A 26,466-nucleotide genomic window follows, 5' to 3' on the forward strand; every position below is an offset into this window, starting at 1 on the left:
TCAGTTATAACTACACAACTGTAACACACATCAGTACATGTTTCTGACATAAAGAGATTGATGATGATCATTATGAACAGAAAGAAGATCTTACCTGATATAATCTGATATACAGTGATCATCACCCGACACGACTGACTGAAGAAAAAGTTTGTTTGTGTTGAGATGATATAGAGAAGTTATCTGTCCATCATTTTAATTAGGAAATATGAACCCAAGTCCACTGTTTTCCTTCCTCAAATTCAAATTCAAATTCAAATTCAAATTCAAATTCAAAAACAAATAGTATCCACACAATGCTACACAGCAAAATCAACACTTCTCAGAATATGTCCCACTCTACAGAGTGTTATAAGTAACACTGAAGCAGTGTTAAAGTTAATGAGATAATTAAATGATTAATTAAGTGATGATTGAGCATAAGTGATGATAAACACCATAACAAGCAAAATAACTGAAGGAAAGACAAACACAAGATTGGCTAACTTCAAAACTGCATTCTTCATGATTCATACTGCATACTTCCCTGTATAGTAGGCAAAAATCAGAAAAAAAAAAAAAATTGCTACCCAAATAGCAACATTGTGTCGGCCCAGATCCGGCCCACATCTGGCACACGTGGAAAGATGATCTGGCCCACATGCAGAGTGGAATTACGGCACTTGGGTGGGCCACTCCTGTTTGCCAGATCTGGGCCACAAGCAGGCCATAGCAATGCCACATGTCAGCCAAGAGCAAAGAAATAAACCAGAACTGGACCTTATCTGAGCCACAAAATCTGTGTATATTAAATATGAAGTCATCTTAGCCTGTTAACAAAAAGAATCACTGAAAGAAAGAAGAGAACAGAAAAAAGAGACGAGCAGAAACACAAGAACTACAACTGACTTCAGCCACAGCCTTAGATGAAATCAACTGAAGATAAAAAACATTAAATCTGTGAAGATCTCAGCAGAGGAGGATTAAACAACTCCACAAACAGCATTACCAGCTTCACTTATTACTAACCAGACTGACTTTATTTCTGGCAGACGTCTACAGAAGTTTTTATTGAGAATTAACAGAGGTTAATCTGCTTGTTAACATCAGGTGTCTTCAATAATGGTCAATCATCACTCAATCAATCACTTAATTATCTCATTAACTTTAACACTCTTGAGTCTGGAGCCAAATAAACTCACAGGAGAGTTCATTTAAAACTGGAGTTTTTGCTGTGTGAGTTCATGGGTGGAATAAATATATGGCAGGACTTTTACTTTCTGACCCCTGGACTTTCCACCTCTGAACATGTCTTTTGAATGAACCTTCTTTGATTTGATTGGTCATCTCAAACATTTTGACATTCACAAGCACTGTTAGACAGCATTTTAAACTTTTCTAATTACATTATGGCCATTTCTAATTATTGCGGTGGACTTGTTGGTAATTATTATGGTGGTTACGGCCCTAATTTAACCTACAATAACTGATTGTATTAATGATGAGATTTTGCATAAAAGTTCAGTTTCTGTGAATTTGAGTTAGGAAGAATGTGTAGTAGTTGGGAAATCAAGGTAATGAACATGTTCCATGTAAAATAATAAACATTTCATTAAAGGGATAGTTCACCCAAAAATGAAAATGCTGTCCTCATTTACTCTCCCGTTGTTCCAAACCTGTATGACTTTCTTTCTTCTGCTGAACACAACAGAAGATATTTTGAAGAAAGTCGGTAACCAAACGACTGATGGATCTCATTGACTTCCATAGTAGGAAAAAAAAATACTATGGAAGTCAATGGGGTCCAGCAACTGTTTAATTACCAATCATACAATTAATTAATCATACAGGTTTGGAACAACATGAGGGTGAGTAAATGATGACAGCTTTTTCATTTTTGGGTCCCTTTAATTCATCTTAATTCATTCAATTTTGTCCCTTGGTGCAGTTTTTATGAGTTGTCTATCATTTTTATACAACACCACACAGTTCTGTAATATGTGCCCTCTTTGTTTACCCTTTCGAACATGTTTGGCCGTAACGGTGGCATGGACAAGGGAATGGAAACTGATGACCCATTCGCTAGTTTTGGCATGGGTGGCATGGGCGGTTTCCCACGCTCCTTTAACACGCGAGGTCCCGGCGGGGCACTGGCCAAAAAACAGGATCCTCCCGTGACCCACGACCTGAGGGTCAGTCTAGAAGAAGTGTTCACTGGCTGCACCAAGAAGATGAAGATCTCCCGCAAACACCTGAATCCCGACGGAAGAATGACGTGCACTGAGGACAAGATCCTTACAGTGGAAGTGAAGAAAGGCTGGAAAGAAGGAACCAAGATAACTTTCCCTAAGGAAGGGGATGAGACGCCATCAAATATCCCCGCAGATGTGGTGTTTGTGGTGAAGGATAAGCCACATCCAGTGTACAGAAGAGACGGATCGGACATCATTTATCCTACAAAAATTACACTCAAAGAGGTAAGATGGGCTCCTATTTTAAGAGTTTGCTTACAAACTCGGGTAACCCTTCCTTTTACAGTCCCCTAATTACTAGGAATTTACCTGGTAAATATATGGTAAGTTATAGTTGGTTATTGGTAATTACCACAGGTAACAAGTATGTAAATGCAGAGAAACTACAAACTAATTACTAAGTATTTACCGGGTAAGCATATGGTAAATTATAGTATTTTAGTGTGTAATTACTTAAGGTGATTTGTATGCAATTACAGAGAAACTACCAGGGAAAAAAACACCACTGTTAAATATCAACTCAACGAAGTACTGTGTACTTCCCAGCGGGCACCTTGATGTCAAAATGACGTCAAAAAATAGGTCAAAAATGAAAGTCATATTGACGTCAAAGTATCGATGTCAATTTGATGTCAAGATTTTGACCTCTGCTGATGTCATTTTGCCAAACAAAAATGTGAAATGCATGACCGTACACTTATTACCAGCTTCACTTAAAACTAACCAGATTTACTGTATTTAACTTTCGGGGGTAATGAAATCATAATCATAAATATTTTTGTATTTTAAAGTCACCATGATGGTGGTTAGCGTTTGCTTTAGTTGTGCTCTTGACCCATGACTTGGTAATATAAAATTTTCTCTGACTGCTATAATTGTGTGTTTTTAATGCACAATTGTTGTAGCTATAAAAGCCATGAGATCAGGTGATGTTGGCTGTTCATTGATGATGATGATGATATCATCATGTTGTGGCCTGAATCCTTGATCTAATTCAGAGTCTAATGCTTTGATTATATAGGACTTGTGTTTTTAAAGGTTTATAATAGAAGCCATTTAATTTGACAGTATGAGAGCAATGTTGTTTATCAAATAATATTAATGATTTTAAAGACATTTAGTCCATTAAACTTTTTCCTCTACATTATTACTTAGCCATAAAGAATCAGTGTATGACTCTCAACAATGGTGACAATCAATGAAATGCTTCATGCTGCAGTGCATGCTGGGTACCACCAATCAAAACTCACCCTTATCTCCCAGGATGCATTGCGGCATTAATAAATTATGCAGCTGGAGTTGATCTGATTATCTGGTTATTTTGTTTGATTGTCACCATTGTTGAGATTCATATGCAGTTTCTTGATGTCTGTGTGAGTCTAAGTACTGCCATAGACTAAAGGGTTTTGTGCACTACATAGTTAAAAAAAAAACAAGTATATTGTTTGACAAAACTATAGACATGCTGAAGAATCAAATGACTTCTATTATGAATTAAACAATATTAAATAAAATATTAAGTCCTATATAATCAAAACAATAAACACTGAATAAGATCAGAGATTCAGGCATTTACATGATGATATCATCATCATCATCATCATAAATAAACAGCCATCATCATCTGATCTCATTTTCTCATGGCTGTTTTAGCTACAACACATGTGCTTTATAAACGCACAGTAAGAGCAGCCAGAGAAAAGTTTATATTAAGGAGTCAAGGGTCAAGAGCACAACTAAAGCAAACGCTTACCACCATCATGGTGACTTTAAAATACAAAATATGATTTCATTAAACCGGAAATTAAATAAAGTAAATCTGGTTAGTTTTAAGTGAAGCTGGTAATAAGTGTACGGCCATGCATTTCACCTTTTTGTTTGGCAAAATGACATCAGCAGAGGTCAAAATCTTGACATCAAATTGACATCGACACTCTGACGTCAATATGACTTTCATTTTTGACCTATTTCGTGACGTCATTTTGACATCAATGTTGATGTCATATTGATGTAAATTGACGTCAAGGTGCCCGCTGGGTTGTTACCTGTTTAGGTTGGTAATAACTCAGATTTAATTGTGTACTTCCTCAGAATGTAGGCAGCCAATTTTTAGAAACACCTCCAGTATTACCCATCAATTCAAGTTAGGTTTGTAGTTATCCTAGGGTTATGTTGGTAACAGTCCATGTTTATTTATTACTACCTTGAAATTAAGATGGTAGTTTCCAATAAATTACTTTGTCTTACATAGTTGTTGTTCATTGTTACACCCATTTATAGAGGGTTTATCAAATAATTTACCTTACACTTACCTGGTAACTACCCCGTAGGAACAGTTTTCCCTAATGTCATGGTACATCTTAAATACTGAGTATGTTCTTGCAGATGTTTTTACAATTTACTCTGTAAGTAAAGTGCAACTGTACTGTAAAATGAAGCCTTGTTTATTTCCATGGAATTACTGGGATCTTGCCCATAACCTGATCATTCCCTTTTCCATAGTCACATTTTTTTTTACCTCGTATGTCCTGCAACGTTACCAAGGAAAACATGACAATTTACTCAGTAAGTAAAGTGCAACTGTACTGTAAAAGGAAGCCTTGTTTATTTCTATTGTATTACCAGACTCTTACCACATCCTTTGCTGCTTAAACATTTTTGAAATCACAAACTTGTACCATGTGTGTTCTGCAACTTAACTAAAACATTCCAGCCTGGTCTCATTAATAAGTAGTATTAATACGTAATTTTCAAAGATAGAAAACTACATAGGCTACAATTATGAAGAAAAACAACATACGTGTAACGTTAATCACAATAATTTATTTATTGCGAAAATGTCAAAACCGGTAACGTTACCAAAAGTCGTTCACATGACGATGTGTTGCAGTCACAGTCCTCTCTCTCAGTATATAATAGTTTTGAATGAGGTACAGAGCAGAATTTAAGTTATTAATCCATGAAAATGTTAATCCGGCTTCCCTCTGTGTGAATGCGCGCGCGCTTCTCCATTTCAAATGTAGTTTACGACTGAAATACGGCATGTTGCAATCTGTGACGAACATGGACGAACAGGTGAGAGCCAATGAGCGTTTGATATCACTGCCGTAAAACATGTCGTAACGCTTCTTGAGGGCGCAATTTTTGAATTTTGAATGCTATTGGAGTTACGGACTGCGCTGCTTGTGATAGCCTGTGAAATGGAGATGAAGATCACTCACTGGATAAAGGGCTGAATTTGGATCTCTTTCTTGCAAACGTATGGATTCTAAAGATTTGGATTATATCAAGTATAATAAAATTGATGTATTTTGTGAATTTATGTTGGTGTATTATTGTTCTATTGGAGAAAACGCATTTTGTGTCTCACTGTAAATAAACTATTAAAATGGTTAAACGATTAAATAAGGTATTTTTAAGGTTTTAAAGTGTATTCTTGTTTAAATGCATGTAGGCTAATCGTTTTTGTGCTGTTAATTCGTAAACATTTTACATTTTAGTGCTGTAAATACGTCAGTATTATACGTTTCTGTGTGTATAAAACGTAAGTAAATGTACGGTAGAATTACACTTTACATAAAAATATACACGTATTCTCATGAGATCACGTTGAACATTCTCAGTAAGTAAAGTGCAACTTTACTATAAAAGGAAGCCTTTTTATTTCCATGGAATTACTGGGATTTTACCCAATAATCTGTAATAGCTACAGTTACATAGCTATTAGATTATAGGGTAAGATCCCAGTAATTCCATGGAAATAAAAAGGCTTCCTTTTATAGTAAAGTTGCACTTTACTTACTGAGTAAACTGTCATGTTTTCCTTGGTAACGTTGCAGGACATACAAGGTAAAAAAAAATGTGACTATGGAAAAGGGAATGATTAGGTTATATGGTACAATTCCGGTAATACCATGGAAATAAACAAGGCTTCATTTTACAGTACAGTTGCACTTTACTTACAGAGTAAATTGTAAAAACATCTGCAAGAACATACCCAGTATTTAAGATGTACCATGACATTAGGGAAAACTGTTCCTGCGGGGTAGTTACCAGGTAAGTGTAAGGTAAATTATTTGATAAACCCTCTATAAATGGGTGTAACAATGAACAACAACTATGTAAGACAAAGTAATTTATTGGAAACTACCATCTTAATTTCAAGGTAGTAATAAATAAACATGGACTGTTACCAACATAACCCTAGGATAACTACAAACCTAACTTGAATTGATGGGTAATACTGGAGGTGTTTCTAAAAATTGGCTGCCTACATTCTGAGGAAGTACACAATTAAATCTGAGTTATTACACAGCAAAATCCCCAGAGTTAAATTAACTCTATTCAGAGAACATTTGGTCCCTCTCTAAAGAGAGTTAAAATAACTCTGAATCAGAGTTAAAGTTAATGAGATACTTAAGTGATTAATTAAGTGATGATTGGAGATTAATGATGAACACCTGGGCCCAGTTTTTCAAAAGTAATCCAGTGGGATTTCGGATCACGGATTGGATCAAATCTTGGAAATGGGTTTTTCAAAAGCAAAAGAGGGATTCTGAACTAAGATCAGATCATGTAATCCGATCTTAAGTTTGATCTGGATCAAACCTGCCCTTTGGGTTTTTCAGAACTTTGAACTCGGTTTGGGATCTATTTGATCCAAAAAAACCAGGATTATCCTGATCCCATCAGAAGGGTGGATTCAGTTGTGATTTTTTGAACCAAATAAAACCAGAGAGTTTTTTTTTTAAGTGAATGATCACAAAATCAATGTCTACTGATGATATATACATTTCTTCATATTTGAAGCATATATGAAGCATGTCACATCTAATGAGATATGGTAAAACAACAAAATCTACAATTTAACATTATAACAAAATAAGGAAAGTAAAATGTTTCTGTTTATTACAGTGTTTCTGTTTCTTAAAATTAAAATAAACAATGGTTATTTGTGGCCACCGGTATTTTGCCAACTGTTGTTCTTTGCTAAGCCAGTAGGCTACACTGTTGGTTCCATTTAAGGCTCTAGTAAACAGGATTTGGTAATCCTGAAATTTGGTAGACGTCTACAGAAGGTCTTATTGAGAATTAACAGAGGTTTAGATGTTGACGATTTATTGAAAATGTATGATCACCATTATGGTGATGAGTGTTTCCTTCAGTTGGGCAGTTTGACTCTTTTTGCAAGTTTATGGTTTTTGTAACAGTTTTTACCAAAACATGTAATTTGTTACAAAGAAAACCAAAAACAAAGATGATCAGGTGAAAGTTTTTAACAACATATAGTAGAAACATGCACTTATCTCATGACCGTCTAAAAGAGATTTATTTGATGTTAATAGATTATATTCACTAACAATACTCTCTTGCCACAGATCGGACATTCTGAATTTAGATTTTTAAAATACATTATAGGGATTTTTTTTTTTTTTTAGACAAAGACATCAAGAATCAGCATATGAATCTCAACAATGGTGACATGCTTCATGCTGCAATGCATGCTGGGAGCCACAATAGTATAAAACTCATGGCTCCCAGGATGCATTGCGGCATGAAACATGTCACCATTGTTGAGATTCATATGCTGATTCTTGATGTCTGTGTCTTAGAAAAAAAAAAAATTCCCCTATTATGTATTTAAAAAATTAAAAATGTCCAATCTGTGGCAAGAAAGTATTGTTAGTGAATATAATTTATTAACATCAAATGACCACTTTTGGACAGTGATGATATAAGTGCATCATTCTACTTTTTGTTGTTGAAAACTAGATCACCTGAACATCTTTGCGTCTGGCATTCTTTGCAACAAATTATGTGTTTTGGTAAAAACTATTACAAAAAAACACAAACTCACAAAAAAGTGAGCTAAGAGTCAAACTGCCCAACTAAAGGAAACACTCATCTCCATTATGGTGACCAACCATTTTCAATAAATCGTCAACATCTAAACCTCTGTTAATTCTCAATACGAACTTCTGTAAACATATGGCAGAAATAAAGTCAATCTGGTCAGTAATAAGTGAAGCTGGTAATGCTGTTTGTGGAGTTGTTTAATCCTCCTTGAGAGATTTAATGTCTTATTTTGTCTTCAGTTGATTTCATCTGTGGCTGGAAGTCAGTTGTAGTTCTTGTGTTTCTCTTTTTTCTGTTCTTGTTTCTCTTTCCTTCAGTGATTCTGCTTGTTGACAGCAGGTGTTCATCATTAATGCCCAATCATCACTTAATTAATCACTTAAGTATCTCATTAACTTGAACTCTGTTTCAGAGTTATTTTAACTCTCTGTAGAGAGGGACCAAATGTTCTCTGAGCAGAGTTAATTTAACTCTGGGGATTTTGCTGTGTACCAACCTAAACAGGTAACAAGTACACAGTACTTCGTTGAGTTGATATTTAACAGTGGTGTTTTTTTCCCTGGTAGTTTCTCTGTAATTGCATACTAATCACCTTAAGTAATTACACACTAAAATACTATAATTTACCATATGCTTACCAGGTAAATACTTAGTAATTAGTTTGTAGTTTCTCTGCATTTACATACTTGTTACCTGTGGTAATTACCAATAACCAACTATAACTTACCATATATTTACCCGGTAAATACCTAGTAATTAGTTTGTAGTTTCTCTGCATTTACATTCTTGTTACCTGTGGTAATTACCAATAACCAACTATAACTTACCATACCAGGTAAATACCTAGTAATTAGGGGACTGTAAAAGGAAGGGTTACCCAAACTCTTTTCTTCCCTGTCTGTATTTTTCTAATCCCGTTCTTCTCTACTTTCTCAGGCACTTTGTGGTTGCACAGTTAACGTTCCAACACTGGATAATCGCACGGTTAACTTAACAACTCAAGACATTGTCCGTCCCGGGATGAAACGGCGTGTCACCGGGGAGGGTCTTCCTCTTCCGAAATCCCCAGATCGTCGTGGGGACTTGATTGTCGAATATGATGTCAAGTTTCCCGAAAGATTAAGCCAGAGTGCCAAGGACACTATCGCAAATGTTTTGCCGGCTTCTTGAGCCGTGTTTACTGCAATGCTGGAGACATTGCCATTGGGAATTTTTGGTTTCATAGTATTTAAAGAATGAATATGAAGGGCTGCTGAAATTGCTGAACTGTTATTCTGTAATGTACTGCCAATGAGAGACTATCTGAACCAAAACATTGCTGGACTAGACTGGTTTATGTGTTTGTCATGCACATTTTGAACCTATGTTTCCTTTGGATCAAGTCCAGCAGAAAGTCTCCAGCTGCGAACTCTTGGCCAGCGTTTTGCTGTCAACTACACACAGATCTAACACATCTAAGTTTACTTATTCCAGAGATGGACAGTATAGCATGTTGTGATGTTGCGGGGCTACAATAATATAGTTTCTTATCAGCAGCCTGATCCGTTGGACACCTCAGGGAAGTCTTTCTGTGAAAGCAGCCTGTACTTTTTCTGCTAATATGGTCTAATGCGACCATTTAGTGATGCCATTAAAAGTCATTACCAATATAGTGGTGGCTCAAAGTGATGCTTGGATCCTCCCACTTCAAGTATGTGAAACAACACTTGATGCAGAAGTTATATGGTGAGAAACTCAAAAGCTCAAAGTCAGCTAGAGGACAAATTTGTAACAAATACTAGATTTATTTCAAATAAATGATTCAAACTATTGATATTGTGGTTAATTTCTTATGCAAAATCATATGGAACTTTTTTTCTGTTTTATTACAGGTAATTTATGTTATTGTTTTTAATTGTGAAACTGAATTTGTTTATTCACAAATTCTGTGGGATACTTCTGTGGGATTTTTTTTGGATTATGAGTTATGGGCTGTTTTGAGTTTTGAATATATTGTTTAAAAGAAAATAAGATTTGAAATGTTACAGATATCACACTGCTTTAATAAAACACTTTAAACTGAAAAACAATTGCTTTATCTTCTTATTTTGTAGCGTATTAAAAGTGTAACCCAGTATACAAGCCTCTAAAAATCATGGTAGTTACTCTAGCGAAGAAATGTTGCACTTAAAGAAATGTATAGATTCACATAAGTGTATTGACTGCTGTAAATATATAGCATGTTAACTAGTGAAATGTGTAGCTGAGACGGTCATATAATATCTAAATCATGACAGAATAACTTTTATAATAATGGCACTTCCTTTGCTGAATATGGATGCTTTAGTCTTCAGTTTTTCTTGATGGTCTTTGATTTGAGTCCACAGCAAAGACATCTGAAGAACTTCCTGTACTGCTGCCTGACCTGGACAAGAATGAGACGAGAGATAGTTTTAAACTCTGCACTGTTAGACCTTACCGGGTTTTTTTACAGTAAAATACTGGCAACACTGTTGCCAGTAAAATACTGTTAATTGTACAGTTCTTTACTGTAATCTAGTTTGTTTCTGTAAAAATGCACTAAATTATAGTTAACTAATTACACTTGCAGAAACCGACTGCCTTAAATTGACCAACTGTCATTTAAATGTATTAACTAAAATTTATAATGCATTAATAATGTGAGCAAAGTATTACTGTGAACTTCTTTCATTTGAGACCAATAAAAAACTATTGTACATAAAAAGATTTCCACTGGATCAGCAACTACACAGTCACCGTCTGTTAAATAAAGCAACATGCAGCAAATCACCAATGTTTGTAGATCTTCTCCTGGACTGAAGCACAGGCTCTACTCTTCTGCACAACGGTGACCCAAAAAAATAATTTTACAGTAAACTACTGGCAACAGTGTTGCCAGTATAAACCTGTTTTATAACTTACAGTTTATTACTGTTAAAATACATTTTGTGGGTGTGTCTTTTTTTATCTTACACAGTTAACCCTTTCAACCCCACAGGAAATCCACACTACAAAGAGTAAAAAGTAACGATGCAGTGAGATAATTAAGGGAATATGTAAGTGATTGTAAGCAGAATCACTGAAGAAAAGAGAAACACAAGAACAGAAAATAGAGAAACACAATAACTACGACTGACTTCCAGCCATTACACATTATTACACTTATTATTAACCAGTATGACTTTATTTCTGTCATACAGAAGTTGTTATTGAGATGTTTAATTGAAAATGTTTGGTTTGAAGTTACCGTTATAGAGATCAGTGCTTGCTTTAGTTGGGATGCTGATGCTAAAACATTAGTGTTTCTTTTGCTGCTTGAGCTGTGTTTTTGCAAGTCACACTTGTGCACACACAGTTTATGAATGACTGCAGTTATAATGATTATGATGACAAAATATTGCCTGTTCATTCACTAAGGAATTAATTCTTATTCATTCAGAGTTTAATCCTCAAGTAAAGTGTTTCATTACCACCACTGTGAAAATGCAGCAATAAGATACAATGACTCTTTTTTTTTTAACACATCATGCATAACCAGAGAAACAGAGCTACACTGTGTTTTAGAAACACTGAGATATCACAATTTAGCACATTAATCTCAACAATGGTGGCAATATTTCTTTATTATTATTATTATTATTATTCATGCAGCAGTGCATGCTGGGAGTTTTATATTATCCTGGAACCCAGCATGCATTGCGACATGAAACTTTTCACCATTGTTGAGATTCATATGCTGATTGTTGATATCTGTGTATGTCTGAGCCAAGCAGGAGCAAAATAAAATTGAATGCACTCTATGATTACAATATTCTTCAGAAGACCTGATTACAGAAATATTGATTTCATTTAGTAGATTCACAGATATATGCTGAAGATGAGATAACTATAATTTCAATGACTATATACAGTAAAAATCTGAAAATCAGGCATGTCCAGGATGATTGTGACATCATCACTAAAAAATAAAAACATCTGATCAACTTCCTCTTGACTTTTTCTTGCCATAACAAATGTGTTTTATAAACTCACTGTTACAGCAGCCAGAGAGAGATGAATGGTAAGAAGTCCAGGGACAAGAGACCAACTAAAGCAAATACTGATCTCCATCATGGTGACAACAAATTTTATTAATAACTAAATCTCTGTTAATTCTCAACAAGAACTTTTGTACATGTATGAAAGAAATAATCGTAAACTGGTTTGTAAACTGGTTTCACACTCAGTGTGGCTGGACGTCAGTTGTAGTTCTTGTGTTTCTCTTTTTTCTGTTCTTGTTTCTCTGTCCTTCAGTGATTCTGCTTATCAGGTGTTCATCAGTGTCTCAATTCACTCACTTCTTTTCATTCAAGTGGACTATATTAGTGAACTAATGTAGGGAATAGTGAATGAGGGTATAGGGTGTGATTGTGAAAACAGCCTCTGAGTGTCGACTTTGAGCACTGTTAATTCACAGTATATTCCTGTAGGCTACTTTTATTTTCTACGGTATATTACTGTTTTAATGGAAAATGGTATAATATTGTCAGAATTTTACAGCAAGGGTTAACAGTGTGGTTAAAATAACAAAAACACAGAACATGTCCAGGTTATTTTTCAAGAATTTAATTTTAGAAGATGAGAAATGAAAAATTAACTTAAAGGGTTAGTTCACCCCAAAAATGAACATTAGCCCATGATTTTCTCGTCTGTAGGTGTCTATGACATTCTTCTTTCAGATGAATACAATCAGAGTTATATTAAAACATGTCCTGGCTCTTCCAAGCTTTATAATGGCAGTGAATGGCCGTATCTGTTTTGAAGTCCATCAAAGTGCATCTATCCATGATGAAAGTGCTCCACACTGCTCTGGGGGGTTAATAAAGGCCTTCTGAAGTGAAGCGATGTGTTTGTGTGAGAAAAATAACGCATAGACAGCCTAACACATATATTTACGGTGAAAGAATGACCCTTGACCCGACGCACAACGTAATGATGAACGCGGAGATAGAGCAAAACAAAACACCAGTCACAAATTAGTCTAAAAAGACAATTTTTTGAGAGAAATTTGGGAGGAGCTTTAGTTTGTTGCCCAGCCCTGTTTGTTTGAACCGCGAGAGACGTCAAAGCTTACGCTACTCCTACATCTACGTCATACACCCGACACTGGTTACTCTTTTGGCACAAGTCGACTTGCGTACTGCTGTCTGCCGGAAGCTAGTTGTTTAAGTCTATATATTTTTATCACACAAACACATCGCTTCACTTCATAAGGCCTTTATTAACCCCCCAGAGCAGTGTGGGGCACTTTCATCATGGATGGATGCACTTTGATGGACTTCAAAACAGAAACGGTAATTCACTGCCATTATAAAGCTTGGAAGAGCCAGGACATGTTTTAATATAACTCTGATTGTATTCGTCTGAAAGAAGAATGTCATAGACACCTAGGATGACTTGAGGGTGAGGAAATCATGGGCTAATTTTAATTTTTGGGTGAACTAATCCTTTAATATAAAGTAGGTGAGAGATGATTTTCTGGTAGACTGTCTGTACTGATGTCTGACCTCATCATTGAGGACACAATAGACCAGGAAGATAAAGGTTCCCTGCTGGGAGTTCAAGATCAGGAAGATGATCTCCAGCTCCTTCCTGCCATTAGTGAAGAAACCCAGAATCCAGGAGCAACCAAGAACCACAAACTGAGCCAGTGTTTTAAATACCATAATCCTGCAGAGAGAGATGGAGAGTTGATATTTATTGATTATATTGTTGTGGAAAATCTGCAACTGTCCTGTTATAAGTATGCCTTTTTGTCTGTAAAACACTTCTGTATTGTAATCAACCACACTTGAAACTTGTTTATTAAGAAAGTGGTTTATGAAGATAAACATACCACACTTAATGTTTCAAGCATTCATTAAAAAGCATAGAGAGGAACAAAACATGTATTAGAAAGAGCTTTGCTAAAGAAAGAAGATAAATGCAAGCATTACCGTTGGATGTGTTGCAGACGAAGCGCAGAATGCAACAAAGAAGAAAAGTCTGAAGAAGGAAGACTAAGAGGCGAAAGGCTTTATATAGACAAGTACGAAAGGAATTCCCAGAACTCAAGACACCTCAAGACTTAGAATTGGATAAATCGTCTGTTAGAGACTGATAATTTATGAGGGGATTTCTAAAGATGGCGACCTCAAGAAATCTGATGGTCTATAAAAGGCTGAAAGGAGAAGATGAAGGCAGACGCTGATTCTTAACGGCCTCTTCGGTATTACAGCGCTTGTAAACGATTTACTCTTGATGTTGTTTTGTCTTGTTTTTTATATTAGTACTTTATATGTAAACTAATTAACCTGAAGATAATAAAACTATACTTAATCGAAACTAAGAAACTCTTTTGCTACTCTCGCCTGCCAAAAGTCTTTGATTTCTAATAAAGTGAGCTGAAGAGACCACGAAGAAGTCTTCTGACCTATGGATTGTGAGTATGAAAATTCAGATGCTTATGATTTAGGACACATTTGACTTACTTTACCTAACCTGAGAATAATCAAATTAAGGTTAAATGTGTCTAGAAATATGCAGCATACTGTATAACAATATATATACACATTTCATTAAGTGTTCAAATCATATTGTTTGTTACTTGGTTCGTTTCATCTGTGAAACCTCAGCGTTCAGATTTTTCAAGGTGGAGATCAGATTGATGATGATGCAGATGAAGAGAATCATGTTTAACTGCACAATAAGAGAAACAACAGTAATTAATCTTTAATCACTGTTTTCCTTTTAAAACAAAGTCATGATGAGAAATGTGTTTACTGCTAGTATGACGCAAACAGGTCCCAGAAAACTCCACATAAAACCTTTATCCATTTTAATCCAGCACCTGTTTGGAGGAAGAAGAAAAAAATCAATGAACAAACATGAAACATGAAGGATGAAGGTGTTGATCTCTGAGTCGTTCAAACTAAACTCACTGTTCACTTCCGTATCCTTCAGGAAGCAGCCCGACAGACACGCCCACCACAACCAGAGCAACCATATATCCAATCACACACAGGAATCCACTGCTAAGCACCTCCCTCTTTTTGGAGCTGATCTGTGATAGGTTCTTCACACAGATGAAGAGCAGCACAGCTTCAATGAACATCCACACAAAGCCGGAGAGAAAGAGGAAGTGCAGCACACCTGATATCACGGTACACAACACCTGGAGATCATGAGAGACGGTTATGATGATTCTCAGTGAGACTGTGCTGAGCTGTAGGGCTCCTTCATCATTCTCACCTGATGAGGGCGTATGAGGCTCAGGAACTGTTGTGTGAGCAGGAACAGAAGGTGAGCCAACAGCAGACTCACGCAGATGTTGATTCGAGCCACATTATTCACTCCAGGACTCCACTGACAAAGGGCAAAGGTCAACAGGGCCAAACTGAAGAACACCAGCCCCACGATCACACACACCAAATTCAACAGCTCCAGCAGTGAGTTGCTCTGAGAAAACATGTCAGAGTACATGAGTGTCAAATTTGGGTACTATACGGTTATCCGGACCACATCCCACATAGCAACATTGTGTCGGCCCAGATCCGGCCCACATCTGGCACACGTGGAAAGATGATCTGGCCCACATGCAGCGTGGAATTACGGCACTTGGGTGGGCCACTCCTGTTTGCCAGATCTGGGCCACAAGCAGGCCATAGCAATGCCACATCTCAGCCAAGAGCAAAGAAATAAACCAGAACTGGACCTTATCTGAGCCACAAAACCTGTGTATATTAAATATGAAGTCATCTCAGCCTGTTAACAAAAAGAATCACTGAAAGAAAGAAGAGAACAGAAAAAAGAGACGAGCAGAAACACAAGAACTACAACTGACTTCAGCCACAGCCTTAGATGAAATCAACTGAAATAAAAGAAGACATTAAATCTGTGAAGATCTCAGCAGAGGAGGATTAAACAACTCCACAAACAGCATTACCAGCTTCACTTATTACTAACCAGACTGACTTTATTTCTGTCAGACGTCAACAGAAGTTTTTATTGAGAATTAACAGAGGTTTAACTCTGGTTCATTTGAAGTCACCATAATAGTGAATAGTGTTTCCATTAGTTGGGCTCTTAACTCTTATTATATCTTTTGTCTTTTTTGGCCGCTGTGACAGTGTGTTTGTCAAACACATTTGCAGCAGCAAAGAAAGCTAAAGTGAAATGAGATCAGGTGATGATGGTTACCTGTTGATGGTTTTATAATCATCATGAAAGACTGATTCACTGAGGTAATTTGAATCTAACAACTGTGTTGTTCCACTAATATATTCTCATCACAAACCCTGTGTTACTGCAGCGTGAGGTCCAGCAATATTATAACAATCAGTTAGAAGATTTTAACGAACATGAACATGAAAAATGAATCCACGGTGACACACAGAGATATCAAAAATCAGCACATGAATCTCAACAAGGGTGACAATATATATATTTTTTTAGATAAACAGATTAATTCATAACATCACTGAAAAGCTACTAAATGTCACAAAAAAAACAACAGCAAAAAATAAAAGCACATATTTAGAATTAAAATAATAGGACAATTCAGCTGCATAATTTATTCATGTTGCAATGCATGCTGGGAGTTTTGTACAATGATGGTACCCAGCATGCATTGCAGCAAGGTACTTTTGATTGTCACCATTGTTGAGATTCATACGTTGATTATTGATGTCTGTGTTTGTCATCGAACAGTAATTTTTCGTACTCATGTTTGTTAAAATCTTCTAACTGATTGTTATAATATTGCTGGACCTCACGCTGCAGTAACACAGGGTTTGTGATGTGAATATATTAATGGTACAACACAATTGTTAGATTCAAATTACCTCAGTGAAACAGTCTATTTCATGATGATTATAAAACCATCATCACCTGATCTCGTTTCACTTTAGCTTTCTTTGCTGCTGCAAATGTGTTTGACAAACACACTGTCACAGCGGCCAAAAAAATAAAATATATAATACGAGTTAAGAGCCCAACTAATGGAAACACTATTCACTGTTATGGTGACTTCAAATGAAACACAGAGTTAAACCTCTGATAATTCTCAATAAAAACTTTTGTAGACGTCTGCCAGAAATAAAGTCAGTCTGGTTAGTAATAAGTGAAGCTGGTAATGCTGTTTGTGGAGTTGTTTAATCCTCCTCTGTAATGTTTTTTATCTTCAGTTGATTTCATCTAAGGCTGTGGCTGAAGTCAGTTGTAGTTCTTGTGTTTCTGCTCGTCTCTTTTTTCTGTTCTCTTCTTTCTTTCAGTGATTCTTTTTGTTAACAGGCTGAGATGACTTCATATTTAATATACACAGGTTTTGTGGCTCAGATAAGGTCCAGTTCTGGTTTATTTCTTTGCTCTTGGCTGACATGTGGCATTGCTATGGCCTGCTTGTGGCCCAGATCTGGCAAACAGGAGTGGCCCACCCAAGTGCCGTAATTCCACGCTGCATGTGGGCCAGATCATCTTTCCACGTGTGCCAGATGTGGGCCGGATCTGGGCCGACACAATGTTGCTATGTGGGATGTGATGACCTACCCCAACCCTGCCCCTAAACCTGGGGTTACGACCAACCAAGAGCGGCTGTGGTCACGTGTGGTCAGGTGTGGTCCGGATAACCGTATAAGTATCCAAATTTGTGCTGTTCTTCAATGCTCACTATAAATGTTCTCGTACCTCTGATGGGTGGCTGGTTTGCATGATGAGAGCAAATGTGGACAGATGAACACAGGAACACACAGTGTAGCTGCTGTTGGTCTTTAAAACAGAACAACCATCTACAATCCACTCGCTGATATTCCAGTACACACAGGACAGAGAACCGTTGGGGTCAAACTCCTGCAGAAAGAAGAAAAAACATGCAGAAAATATAACAACACTGAATATTAGATGTTTTCAGATGTTCATCAGTTCTCAGGTTGGACAAAAACACATTTCAGTCTCTCACTCTGATGTGTTTGAGGGTGAAGTTGACTGGTTTGGTGAGTTTAGTGTTGGTGGTTTTGGGAAGAGTAGCTGAGATCACAGTGGACATCATGGTTTTAATCGTGTCATTTGATGTGTTGAAGAAGTCTGGCTTCAGTAGATTCTCCATTGTGTTATAACTCATGAAAGCCACAGCAGCTGATCCTGTGTGACAGACACAGAAGAAATTTGTATTCAACACAATAAAAACCTTTAGTAAATGTGGTTTAGTGACATTCTAAAAATGTTTTATTAAAAATGTTGTATTAAAACATACTCGGTTACTAACGTAACCTCGGTTCTCTCTAGAAGTGGGAACGAGTACTGCGTAATAGCTTACGCTAGGGGAAAAACTCTTTTCCGCGAGATATTGAAGCCAAAAATTATCCTTAATTTTGTAATAATGTAAAACGCGTTGTGGCAGCATGCAGACATAGGCGAGACGGCTCGCACGTCCATTGGCTGCCCTGCGGCAACTGCAGCAGCCTATCGAGATCACTATGCCTGATCACCAGGGACTCGCAGAGAGTCTGGGAAAGAGGGGCTATAACAGCATCGTTCCCATAATAAGTAGCGTCCTATTAGGAGCAAATTATATCAAGTGTTCCACACAGTCAGGGCGAAAACTCTAAACAGCTTAGCCTGCAAGGCGGGAACTTCTAGGTTATAAAACCTTATAAATGAAGACGGGGAGGCCCAGCCTGCCGCTGTACAGATATCTTGCAAGGCAATCCCGCTAGACCAAGCCCACGACGAGGCCATGCCTCTTGTGGAGTGCACTCTGACACCTAACGGGCACTGCAGGCCCTTAGAAGTGTAAGCCAGCGCTATAGCATCAACTATCCATCTGGATAGGCTCTGTTTCGTCGCAGCAAGTCCCTTAGAACGTCTGCTGAATGAAACAAAGAGCTGCTCCGTCTGTCTGAAGACAGATGAGCGAGATACATAAGCCCTTAAAGCCCTGACCGGGCAAAGGAAGCTCGCGTCCCTCTCCTCATTAGAGGCCGGCAGGGCCGACAGGGAAATCACCTGTGCCCTAGATGGTGTATTGAGGGATTTAGGAACATACCCGTGCCTTGGTTTGAGTATGACTTTTGAGTCATTAGGCCCAAATTCCATACACGTCGCGCTCAATGAGAGCGCTTGCAAGTCCCCTATACGCTTTACTGAAGCGAGAGCCAGAAGAAACACTGTCTTGAAAGACAAGTGTTTGATATCTATTGATTGGATTGGCTCGAATGGGGCACCTTTCATGGCTTCCAAAACCGTAGAAAGGTCCCACATGGGAACTGAGGGAGGTCTGGGAGGATTCAGCCTCTTAGCTCCTCTAAGGAAGCGAATGACCAGATCGTTCCTTCCAAGTGACTGGCCAAGCGTCGGTTTAGTGAACGCTGCTATGGCCGCCACGTAAACCTTGAGCGTGGATGGGGTTCTGCCCTTATCCAGTAGCTCTTGCAGGAAGGAGAGAACCTCCGTCACCCCACAGTCTGGGGGTGATATGCCACGAGCTGTGCACCAGCTAGAGAACACAGACCATTTCGAGGAATAGAGCCGTCTAGTAGACGGGGCTCTAGCCTGCGTGATCGTGTTTAACACTCCCACCGGGAGGTTAGCGGGTACCCGTTGATGGCCCACGCATGTAGGGACCAAAGCTCTGGGCGAGGATGCTAGATCGAGCCCTTGGCCTGAGAGAGGAGGTCCCTCACTGGTATCGGCCATTGGGCAGTGCTCGTCAGCTGCATCAGAACCGGGAACCAAGCTTGGTTCTTCCAGAATAGCACTGAGCATCCCTCTTACCTGATTCGCTCTAATACCTGAGGTAGAAGCGTGACGGGGGGAAAAGCATAGAGCGGGCAGCGGGGCCAGACGTGGACCAGCGCATCCCTGCTCCTGGAGAAAAACTCCGGACAGTGAGCGTTTTCCTGAGACGCAAACAGTTCTACCTCCGCTCTGCCGAATGTCTTCCACAGCAGTTGGACTGTCTGCGGGTGTAAAGACCATTCTCCTGCCGGAACATTGTTCCTGGACAGTCTGTCTGGTCCCATATTCAGGTGCCCTGGCACGTGCGCTGCTCTCAGCGAGCGCAGATTGTGCTGAGCCCAGACCAGGAGGCGCTCCGTCAGCCTGTAGAGGTTTCGGGACCTGATACCTCCTTGGTGATTTATATAGGCCACCACCGACATGTTGTCCGAACGGACCAGGACGTGGTGTCCTTTTAGGCCGGTGACACACTGGATGCGTGGCGTGAGCGTCTCAGCTGCGTGGCGTGTCCGTTTTTATTTCGGCTCCCATGTTAACAGGTTAGAGCTTGCACACTGCCTGCTTGAGTCGCGCGGAAAACGCGTGCATGCTAGAAATAGAACCGACACCTATTTTTCACGCGACACGCAAGCGTCTTGGAAGCGTTTCCAAGCAAAATTGAATAGGAAAAGATGTTTATATGACATTTTGACACGAATACATATTAATAAATGTCATTTTGATGTTTGAAAGTGTCTAGGGTTTGACATAAATTAAAATATAAATGCAATTTAAAAAAATATTATCGATTTTCAAATACTGCACCTGTCAATACAGAACGAAATATTCTATAGCCTATATTGCCGTCAACACTGCCGACGTTGTCTTTGCTGCTATATATTTATGTTTAACATGAAGTATAGGCCTTCCACAACTCTCTCCCCATTATGTCAAATATATCACCAATGAGGCTTATCATATGTCACCTAGCAGCAGCAGCGCCGCGTCAGACACGCTTCTGATGTGCAAAGACATGGAAAACGGCACGCACACGCCACGCAGCTGACACGCAACAGAAACGCCACGCTATTGCCACGCAGCCAGTGTGTCACCGGCCTTATCTGGGGACAAAAGCGCCTCAGTGCGTTGTCGACTGCCATCATTTCCAAGCAGTTTAAGTGTAGAAGCTTTTCCCGTTCTGACCACTGGCCGAAGAACGGTCTGCCCTCGAGCAGCGCTCCTCAACCCGAGGTGGAGGCGTCCGTAGACACCACCTTCACACTCGAGGAAGTCCCCAGGGTTACACCTGACCGGTACCAGTCGGTCGCTCTCCAAGGTTTCAGAGCTGAGACGCATTTCTGATCGACCTTGAGGCGGAAAAGACCGGAAGCCCACGCTCGACGCGGTACTCACGCTTTTAGCCAGAACTGCAGAGGGCGCATGCGAAGCAGACCCAGTACTGATGATGCTGAGGCCATGAGACCCAGCATCTTCTGAAACTGTCTGAGCGGGACTATAGTGCATATAGGTCATAGACAGCGAGTCCAGTTCTGTGCCCAGAAAAGATATTCTCTGACTGGGAGACAGTGAACTCTTCGCCCAATTGACTTTGAGACCTAGATTCTCGAGATGTTCGAGTAATATGGTCCTGTGTTCTATGAGCTCTGAGTGTGATCGAGCTAGAATCAGCCAATCGTCCAAGTAATTCAAAACTTGCATGCCCCGAAGTTTCAGGGGTGCAAGCGCCGCATCCATGCACATAGTGAATGTACGGGGTGCTAGGGACAGGCCAAACAGCAGGACTGTGTATTGATATGCCTGGCCCTCGAAGGCGAATCTCAAAAATCGCCTGTGATGTGACGCTGTTTGTATTTGGAAATACGCGTCCTTCAGATCTATTGACATAAACCAGTCCCCTTGGTGAATTTGCGAGAGGATTTTCCTGGTTGTGAGCATTCTGAACCGGCGTTTCAAAAGCACTTTGTTCAGCTGTCTTAAATCTAGAATGGGTCTGAGACCCCGTCTTTTTTCAGTACCAGAAAATATCTGCTGTATAGGCCCCCTTCGCTCTGAGCTTGAGATAAAGGCTCTATGGCCCCTTTGCTCAACAGTTTCGCTATTTCGGCTCGAAGTAGATGTGCTACTTCCTTTTCCACCGTAGTTTCGATTCACGCCGCGTAACGGTGGGGGCGTCGAGCGAACTGTAGCGAATAGCCTCTTTTTATAATGTTCAGCACCCATTCTGATACCCCGGGGAGCTTTGCCCATGCACTCGCATGAATAGCTAGGGGTTGAATGAGATCTGGGCTCTGGCCGCGACATGGTGGCGACCGGAGAGCATTGGTATGCTGTGACATAGACGCCGTGCTTGCAGCGCTCGAGGCGGGGGGCGCGCTGATCACAGTGGGCAGCCTGCCCGCGCTCGACTCTCCTATGGCGGTTTGCTGAGAGAGAGGGAGCGGGGCGAACCCCGTAGGGTTTGTCATGTCTGTGAGTGAATGTGGGCGCGGGACAGCGGGCACATTTACTATACTGAAAACACCGTCTGCTTGAGCAGACTGTATGTGCGTTGGTTTTGTTTTTACAGGAACCGTGAGACATGCAGTGTGTAGTGTTTGTGGGCACTGGGTCGTGGGCACATTCACTACATTTAATGCACAATTGACATGAGTCGATTTTATGTGTGAGCCCTGTGTGGCAGGCTGTGCTTGTGTGTAGGAATGAGCACTGGGCTGTGGGCATTTTTACTACACTCATAACACCATCCATGACGGAAGTGGCGGCAGACGGTGGCCGCTGGCCGGCAGTAAGAGGCTCGGATGAAGCAGGCGGCGAAGCTAGCGGGCGAACCGGCAAGCTTTTGCGGGTTGGAGGAGGTTCCGGGACCCGCTGAGCACGACGCTTTTTACGGTGCCGGCACTGCAGCGTGGGGAGGTGCAGACTCTGCGAAAGATGCCAGGCGAATCCTCAGAGTCCGCCGTCAGCGAGCGCGAGAGCTGCATGATCCTCACCCAGGCAGGAAACGCAGATGACATGGCGTTCCCCGTCGCTGAGTGGGGCTCGACTCAAGCCACAGACGGTACGAGACATCTTTAAAAAGACGCTCGGCTCTTTTAGGCAGCGGCGAACACACACTAGCCGAGAAAAGGATATAGACGCCGGATAGTGTAGCAGAAAGGGCGACTGAAGGCGGCGAGTTGTCGGCCAGCAGCTTCAGGTGCAAAGGCTCGTCCCGCAGAAGGCTTTCTCAGACGGCGCGGCTTCTTCCTCTCGGGATCCAGCGATGTGTGAGCTTCGCTGAAGAGATGAAAAATCAGATTCTCTAGCCTGTCGAGCTATATTTATAGGCCCAAGCCACGCCCGTTTCGGCGGGACGTGACGTAGTTGGATTGGATTTCATTGGCTTAGACGTCACAAGGGGCCTCTCTCGATAGGCTGCTGCAGTTGCTGCAGGGCAGCCAATGGGCGCGCGAGCCGTCTCGCCTATGTCTGCATGCTGCCGCAACGCATTTTACATTATTACAAAATTAAGGATAATTTTTGGCTTCAATATCTTGCGGAAAAGAGTTTTTCCCCTAGTGTAAGCTATTAGGCAGTACGAGAGACCTCTCGTAAGAGAACACATCTCACATACTTGTTTCATTGTTGTTATTGGCGATCCCAATGAGATCGATGTCCACAGAAGCATTTGTCGTGTCAAGTCGAGGGATTTTATCTAAGGTGACATTGGGTCCAACCATGAAGACTTGAACCTCTGATTTAGAAAATAAGCAGTTATGTTTTGTTTTTTGTTTTTATTAAAGTTGATTCAATTTGCACAAATGTGCAAAAAACAAAACAATAAAAAGACTAAAATAAAATAACTATTCCATCTAATTACTAGTTTGAACTAATCAGTTTCAATCCCCAGAGTTAAATTAAGTCAATCTGGTAATGCTGTTTGAGTTGTTTAATCCTCCTCTGCTGAGATCTTGAGAGATGTAATGTCTTCTTTTATCTTCAGTTGATTCATCTTAGGGTACGTTTACACAACAACGATATGCTTAAAACCCTTTAAGTGTTTTCTTTGAGTTTTCAAAACTTTGCATTTTCAGGCACCCAAACTGACTCTTTGTTGTCGTGGAAACGAACGGCCAAAACTTTTACGTTTTTAGTTGAAAATGGTGTCGTGTAAACAGACCCTAAGGCTGTGGCTGAAGCGGGTGTTCATCACTAATGCTCAATCATCTCTTAATTAATCACTTAATTATCTCATTAACTTTAACACTTTTAACACTCTTTAGATTGGGACATTATGTACTCTGAGCAGCAGAGGTGGAAAGTCCAGGTTCAGAAAGTAAAAGTCCTCATTATTTTGTTCCAATCACCTGGATTTGCTAATTCAGCAGGAGAGAGAACTAATTAGTGAAATCAGCTGCACAGCAAAAACTCCAGTATTAAATGAACTCTCCTGGGAGATTATTTGGCTCCAGACTCAATAGTGTTAAAGTTAATGAGATAATTAAGTGATTGATTGAGTGACGATTGACCATTATTGAAGACACCTGATGTTAACAAGCAGAATCACCAAAGGAGAAAAATCACAGTTTTAGTCGCCATTATGGATATCAGTGTTTGATTTAGTTGGGCAGTTGACCTTTAAATTTTTAACTTTAGATATTGTTTGGCTGTTGTAACTGAGTATATATATATATATATACACTCCCTGATATCATATATAATCTCAGTTTCATCATCAATAATAACAGTTTCTCCACTCACCAACAGCAGCAAGAGTAAAACTGACGCTGTCATTTGTGTTTGTCGACTTCACCAATGTAGAGATGAGTTTCTCGTTGGCTTTTAACACACGGTTTCCATAGGAGGCTAGTTCAGCTGGGCTGACTGATGATGAAGACTCTAAAATCTTTCCTGAAGCGTTGAAGACCATATTCAAAATATCGGTCACAGTCTAGTTTATTGATCAGAAAAAAAAAATTACAGTAAATGTAAATATTAAGAAAGCCAATTAATCAGACCTGTGATGTCAATCATGTAACTGACAATTACATTTGATTTGATTATTTAAAAAAATATATATATCTTGAAAACTTACAGTCAAAGGAATCTCTTGAGCTGTAATGTTCTCGATCTGCTCTAGAAGATTTTGAAGGCATTCAGTCTGAATCTGAAATAAAAATTGAGAAGACAGAATTTGACGATGTGTGAGCGATGACTTTACCCGGGTATGCAGAGTGTCTCTGAAATGAGACACAGACAGTGTTTCTGAACGAATTTCTTTAACAAATGATTCAATGACATACATTTTTTAAACATTTGTCGCCACCTCATGGTGTAAATGAAAATACTTTTCCTCCCATCTCATTCATATGCCAACTTTCCCTCTTATTACATATGACGAACGCATTGAATGTTAAAAGGGGACTGACATTTACAAGCTGGAACATACGTGGCGCAAACAACCCGGTGAAAAGGGGTAAAGTTTTGAATCACTTAAAATCATTACACTCAGACATAACCTTTTTGCAAGAGACACATTTAAAAAACAATTGTCATAATAGATTGAAAGCTAAATGGGTAAAAGAGATATATCACACGTCTTTCTCCACAAAAGCAAGAGGAGCAGCCATTATAATAAAGAAAGGCATACCCTTTATTCATAATTCCACTATAGCAGATAAAGATGGTCGTTATATCATTGTCTCGGGAGAGATATACAACACATCTTTAACCCTCGTCAATGTATATGCTCCTAATATGGATAACCCTGCATTTTTTAAGAAAGTCTTCAGTTTACTTCCCAATCTTTCACAGACAATGTTAATAATAGGAGGAGATTTTAACACACCTTTAGACCCATTTCTTGATCGATCAGCATCTCGTAAAATACCCAAAAATAATTCAAGTGTTCTTATAAATTCATTCCTTAAAAGTATGAACTTAATAGATTTATGGCGTTTTACCAACCCATCTGGCAGAGATTATTCTTTTTTTTCAGCAGTTCATAACTCTTATAGTAGAATTGATTATTTCCTAATTGACGCTCGACTAGTTCCATTCACAACTAATGTGAAATATCATACCATATCAATTTCAGACCACAGCCCATTAACATTCAATTTACATTTGGAAGGTATGGACCCACCCAGTAGATCTTGGAGATTAGACCCTTATTTACTGACAAACAAGGAGTTTTGTAAATTCATTGAAGCTCAAATAAAATTATATTTTGAAACGAATGATACCCCAGAAGTCACACCATGCACTTTATGGGAGGCTTTCAAAGCCTATTTGAGAGGATGTGTAATCTCATATGAAGCTGCCAAAAAGAAAAAAGAAGTAACTCAATGTAAACATCTTGAAGAACAGATACAACAATTAGACCGACAGAATGCTTTAAACCCCACTCCCGACTTGCATAGAGAAATAACTAATCTGAAATATCAACTCAATCAACTTCTCTCTGGGAAAATTTCATCAGCTTTTTTATTCATTAAACAAAAACATTTTGAATTTGGAGAAAAGCCTCACAAATTATTAGCTCGTCAACTTAAAAAAATAGAAGCCGATCGAGCTATTCACAAGATTAGAGATGACAGGGGACAAATACTACTTAAGCCAAAGGAGATAAATATGCGTTTCTTACAGT

General features: G+C 39.2%; 2 protein-coding genes across 2 annotated transcripts; one reads left to right on the forward strand and one right to left on the reverse strand.

The window, feature by feature from the left end:
• The first annotated feature begins 818 nt into the window (after positions 1 to 818).
• LOC311077878 (dnaJ homolog subfamily B member 1-like) lies at positions 819 to 10,147 on the forward strand. The gene is made up of 2 exons (XM_084106514.1): positions 819 to 2,456; positions 9,024 to 10,147. Exons 1-2 carry the CDS (start codon positions 2,007 to 2,009, stop codon positions 9,255 to 9,257), a joined length of 684 nt encoding a protein of 227 aa, XP_083962640.1. The 5' UTR covers positions 819 to 2,006; the 3' UTR covers positions 9,258 to 10,147.
• On the reverse strand, positions 10,042 to 20,260 carry LOC311077971 (putative adhesion G protein-coupled receptor E4P; the record flags this gene model as incomplete). Its single annotated transcript, XM_084106618.1, has 10 exons — positions 10,042 to 10,491; positions 13,634 to 13,796; positions 14,713 to 14,804; positions 14,889 to 14,955; positions 15,047 to 15,279; positions 15,357 to 15,563; positions 17,790 to 17,951; positions 18,061 to 18,315; positions 19,044 to 19,113; positions 19,875 to 20,260. 10 exons carry the CDS (start codon positions 20,258 to 20,260, stop codon positions 10,417 to 10,419), a joined length of 1,710 nt encoding a protein of 569 aa, XP_083962744.1. The 3' UTR covers positions 10,042 to 10,416.
• Between the last annotated feature and the right edge of the window lie 6,206 nt (positions 20,261 to 26,466).

This window comes from Abramis brama, assembly GCF_963993115.1.
Source record: "Abramis brama genome assembly, chromosome: 2".
NCBI classification, from domain to species: domain Eukaryota; kingdom Metazoa; phylum Chordata; class Actinopteri; order Cypriniformes; family Leuciscidae; genus Abramis; species Abramis brama.